This window comes from Antennarius striatus, chromosome 22 (assembly GCF_040054535.1).
Source record: "Antennarius striatus isolate MH-2024 chromosome 22, ASM4005453v1, whole genome shotgun sequence".
In the NCBI taxonomy this organism is placed as follows: domain Eukaryota; kingdom Metazoa; phylum Chordata; class Actinopteri; order Lophiiformes; family Antennariidae; genus Antennarius; species Antennarius striatus.
Window position 1 is genome coordinate 15283563 of NC_090797.1, and position 5022 is coordinate 15288584.

At 48.3% G+C, this 5022-nt stretch overlaps 1 protein-coding gene across 1 annotated transcript; it reads left to right on the forward strand.

Annotated features, from left to right (window-relative positions):
- The first annotated feature begins 644 nt into the window (after window positions 1–644).
- Window positions 645–4749, forward strand: LOC137589709 (probable E3 ubiquitin-protein ligase makorin-1). The gene is made up of 9 exons (XM_068307560.1): window positions 645–746; window positions 1183–1469; window positions 2139–2143; window positions 2238–2435; window positions 2696–2919; window positions 3010–3224; window positions 3927–4037; window positions 4190–4334; window positions 4552–4749. Exons 1-9 carry the CDS (start codon window positions 645–647, stop codon window positions 4747–4749), a joined length of 1485 nt encoding a protein of 494 aa, XP_068163661.1.
- Window positions 4750–5022: the final 273 nt, after the last annotated feature.

Here is a 5022-nt window from a genome sequence, read left to right on the forward strand (position 1 = left end):
CCGTTTAGATAGATAGATAAATAGATATATACTTTAATGATCCCAAGGAAAATTCAGGTAAGAAACCAAAAACACTTGGCATCGCTGCGAGCAGGGTCACCTCCCCCTCACTCAGGCGCAGTTTGATGACATTCCTCTCCTTCACTTGTTTTTAAAAGCCTCATCTTTATTTTTATTAAATTTATTATTTTTGAGCTTGTTGTTCTGGGATCAGAAACGGTCTCGTCAGACCTTCAAGCAGATATACAGACCATTCCTTCAATCTATCAATTGTTTAATTGCCTTATTTGTCTCTATTTTGTTATTTTGGCAAGCTTGCATAACATTTTACCCCAGGTATCTGATTTTCACTCGGTGACCGCCATTTTGTGAACCACTGTCTCCCCAGATGTCGATGTTTTGCGCAGTCAGTGGTTCTCCCGGTTTAACCCTATCTAAACTGGTTTTACCAATTTACATTTAACTACTGAATCAAAGTCGAACCCAAAGGACATGAACCCAAGGGATATTAGGGGGGTGAGGATTGACTTTAGAGCAGTGCAGATGGCGTCATCGGTAGAGCGGTTGGACCAATAAGCAAACTGAAAAGGGTCCAGGGTTGAAGGGAGGGCAGACTTGTTGTGGTGCATGACTAGCCGCTCGAAATGCTTCATAAGGATGGGAGTGAGGGCAACTGGGTGGTAGTCGTTGAAGCCCGATGGGGCGACTTCTTCGGGACTGGGATGATGGTGGTGGCTTTGAGGCAGGTGGGGACAACAGCCTGGCTCAGGGAGATGTTGAAGATGTCTGTGAAGACACCTGTGAGCTCATCAGCAGTCTCTTCAGGACACGACCAGGAATGTTGTCAGGACCTGGGTTTTCTGTGCGTTGGTCCTTCTGAGGACTTGCATCACGCTGTCCTGAGAAAGAGTCAACGCCTGGTCGCCAGGAAGGGGTGGAGTCTTCAGTGCCGGGATGTTGTTGTTTGCCACAAAGCACGCAAAGAAGACATTCAGCTGATTTAGCAGAGTGGTGGAGCTGTCGCAGAACTGAGAAAGTTGGCTTGTAGTCCATAATGAACTGAATCTCCCGCCACATGTTCCTGGTGTCTCTGCTGTCGCTGAAGTGGGTGGCGATCCTCCTGGAGTACTGTCTCTTGGACACTCGTATGCCTCGTGACAGGTTGGCTCTCGCTGTCCTCAGGCCCACCTCGTCCCCAGCTCTGAGAAGGTTCTGGTGACCGTGACATCATCCATGCATTTCCTCATGTATGCAGTGACGGTCTCCGTGTACTCCTGGAGGTCTGTGGTGTTGTTGTGTGTGGCTGCATCTTTGGATACGCTCCAGTCTGTGGTGGAGAAGCAGTTTTGGAGTGCCTCTGACGACCCATCAGGCCACACCCGTATCTGCCTTTTCACAGGTCTGACGACTCTGACGAGCGGTCTGTATGCCGGCGTTAGCATAACAGTGGTGTGGTCTGATGCCCCAAGGTGGGGGAGAGCAGGGGCTTTATAGGCATCTTTATGTGTCGTGTCAACATTGTCCAGGATGTTAGCTCCTCTGGTGAAAAAGTGGTGGGTGGGACAACGGCCCACCTGAGTGGGAAGGACTTCTAATGACCCTCATTGTGTTGGCGGTTTATGGGGGCGACTTTCTGCCCCAGCAGGACTATAAGTGTCTGGACTCAGTAGCAGTGAGTCACAACTGAAGGAGTCCTGACGTGGATGACTGAGACCTGCAGACATGTCTTCAACCAGCCTGAAGTAAGTTCTCCTCATTCTGCTTTGCTCTTCTTGACCTGCCTTTACCTGGAGGACTCCACACACTTTACTCTGACTCAGAGCAAAGTGTGAGTCAGAGTAAAGTAGAGTAATCTTTCTCATCCCAGCACTGTCTCCATTGCTCATGGATGTTTGGTCCTGACTTCTTATAACTAAATGATATGGGAGCTAAGATGAGGAGCACTGGGCACAGAATTTAAGGTGAAGCGGGGAAAGGTTTCTAAAATGTTCTCACCATTAATTAAAAATCCCAAAATGCTTTGTGTTCATACTGACCCTGACACCAGTGGTGCGGAGCAGCAGTTTCAGATCTATGTAGCTCTTTTAGACTCTTTTTGTAAAACCGTTGAAGTTTTTCCCTGTTCTGTTTGTATGTAGGGAGGGTAATGGGTTTCCATCCCTCTACCTTTTGTTTATATGTGAGGGGGGGGGGATACGGTGGGTTTCTATCACCCAACTTTCTGTTTTAACATGGTAACTTGTGTGTCCTCAGGTTTGAACAAAGCAAACCACCCAAGAGCGAGGAGCCACCAACCCCCCAGACATTGATGCCTCCCGCCGCCTCCCTGCTCGACCCATCAGACCTGAATCCCAGTGGGTCAACACCCGGCCCAGGGGCTCAAGATTGGGTCAACGCGGCCGAGTTTGTTCCAGGACAGCCGTACTGTGGACGGGGTGAGTGATCTGCGTGGTGTGTTGGGGAGAAACACTAGATCCCACCTACGTCCCCTTGTGAGGAGACTTGGGGCTGCGAATATTTCTTTAGGTGGGGGTTGGGCTATTGTTCATGTTGGTATTTGGTAAAACTGTTGTTTTGTTCGCCCATTGACAAGCAAGTGGACAGCAGTGAACTTGTGTAGTCCAATCAGGTTGTAGGCGTGTGGGCATCATGTTGACCAGTATTTTGATGTTTTGTTGTTGTGGATCGTCTGCAGCAGAGCCGATGAAGATGGAAAGCTCCGCCCCCCTCACCGAAGAGTGCGACGCTGGCGCCGCACCTAAAAACAGGGAGCTGAGGAAGCAGGTCTGCTTCTATGCCGCTGTGGGAGAGTGCCGCAATGGAATCAACTGTCCCTATCTCCATGGCGAAGTGTGTGACATGTGTGGCCACCCAGTGCTCCACCCCACCGACATCAGTCAGCGCTCAGAGCACACCAAGGTAACGACCTGCTCACACACGACACAAGCTGTCACACACACTCCTTTGACATGGTGGTAACATACACACACTTCCTGCACCTGTCCACAGGCGTGCATGGAGGCCCAAAAGAAGGATATGGAGCTCTCGTTCGCCATCCAGCGCAGCAAGGACAAGATGTGTGGTGTGTGCATGGAAGTGGTGTTGGAGAAGGCCAACCCCAGTGAGCGGCGCTTCGGCATCCTGTCCAACTGCAGCCACTGCTACTGCCTGAAGTGCATCAGGACGTGGAGGAGGGCCAAGCAGTTTGAGAGCAACATCATCAAGTGAGTCAGATCGTCTGTGGAGTCGTCAGTGTGTGATGGTAGTAGGGGGGGTCGTTTCACCTTTGTATACTACTGAGGAAGATTAGTATACAAAGGGTCACAATCTTTTTTGGGAGTTTCGAAACTCCCAAAAAAGATTGTGTCAGCAGATTAACCCAGGTGATGAGTGTCATGCTAATTATACATCATTAGCATGCAAAGGTGAAACTCGCATTTCAACGACCCCCTTTTGACACACCCATCAACAATTGTTGATGAGTCTTTGTATTGTTGATCCTTTTTATACTGCTGACCCTCATTAGTATACAATATGAGGGTCATTAGTATACAATAAGATGGGACAACACCAGCCACCTTCAGAACTGAACAAGTCTCTTGGATGAGAGATGAAACGTCTTCAAGAACTTTCTTAACGTCCAGTGGATCGACTTATTAACAGCTTTGGATAACAAATATTTATTCATCTTCTTCATGAAAGCATCCAAATGTTATCTAAATATGTTTCAGAGTTACTTTGAACGAGGTTTAGCGATGTGTTCCATCACATTGTCTGTAAATGAACCAGAAACTTTTTTTAATTGACGTTTTCCCATTTTCTCACCAAACATCTACTGAGACTGTTTTTTAATCTCCTTCAGAGGAGCTTCTTCCTGAACGTTCCCGGTTTCAGATGGTACAACCATTTTTTCTACTTATTTCCAGATCTTGCCCAGAGTGTCGAATAATATCCAACTTTGTCATCCCGAGTGAGTTCTGGGTGGAAGTTAAGGACGACAAGCTGAATCTCTTCCAGAAATACAAAGACGGCATGCGGTAAGTGGGCCAGGCCAGAAACGGTTAAGGGGTGGGGCTACACAAATGGGTGGGGTTATACTAGTAGATCTGCGGGAGAACATCTGGGCTGTGGAGTGGGCGGTGTTGTCTGATGTGTCTGAATCCCTGACAGTCTTCTCTGTCTCCTTCAGGAACAAGCCGTGTCGGTACTTTGATGAGGGGCGTGGCACATGTCCCTTTGGCGCCAACTGTTTCTATAAACACGCCTTTCCTGGTGGACGACTGGAGGAGGCCCAGCCCCCGCGCCAGCAGCCCAGATCCAATGAGAGGAACATGGTAAGGGGCCACCAGTCCACTGGTTCTGTTGAAGGTCTGCCAAGAACAGCAGCATCTCCACAGCAGCGCCCTCTGCTGGCTGAGTGGAAGCACTGATCAGTGGAAACCATCGTTTGGAGACATTTGGAGTCTGATTTTTGAAAACCTGCATCACTGGATGAAGGCTGATGTGTTTGTGTGTGTGTGTGTGTGTGTGTGTGTGTGTGTGTGTCCCCAGCAGAACTCCAGGACTCCGCTGTGGAACATCTTTGAGGAGCAGGAGAGCACAGACTCCTTTGGCATTGATGTTGAGGAGATGGGGACGTTCAACCTGAGAGAGATGCTTCTGATGCTGCTGGCCGCCGGGACTGATGACGAGGATGAGTGGGACTTATTTAATGAGGACCTGGACGATTTCTGTCAAATGTACCTATAGCAGCCCCCCTCCCCCACTGCACCCCCATCCCTTTTAAAACATTTATATTAGAAAGTAGAATGGACTGTCTTCTAAGTTAATGGACGGTAGCTCCCACCCTGTTTTGTGACAGGCCATCAATAAATGAAAGAGAAAAAGTCCCTCAAGCCATGGCGCTCTTGCTAAACATTACCTTGACATCTATTGTTAGTCTTTCTTGTGCGTTTCATGTAGGAGGTATAATTCTAAAATAACAAAAATAAGTCAAAATAATATTGAACAAATTAACTTTTT

Excerpts from the sequence above, each read along its gene's own strand:
- LOC137589709 (XM_068307560.1), top strand. The coding sequence starts at position 645 with ATGCTTCATAAGGATGGGAGTGAGGGCAACTGGGTGGTAGTCGTTGAA. Across the intron at positions 2,436-2,695 it reads ACAGCCGTACTGTGGACGGG|CAGAGCCGATGAAGATGGAA; the intron begins GTGAGTGATCTG and ends GATCGTCTGCAG. Across the intron at positions 4,038-4,189 it reads AAATACAAAGACGGCATGCG|GAACAAGCCGTGTCGGTACT; the intron begins GTAAGTGGGCCA and ends TGTCTCCTTCAG.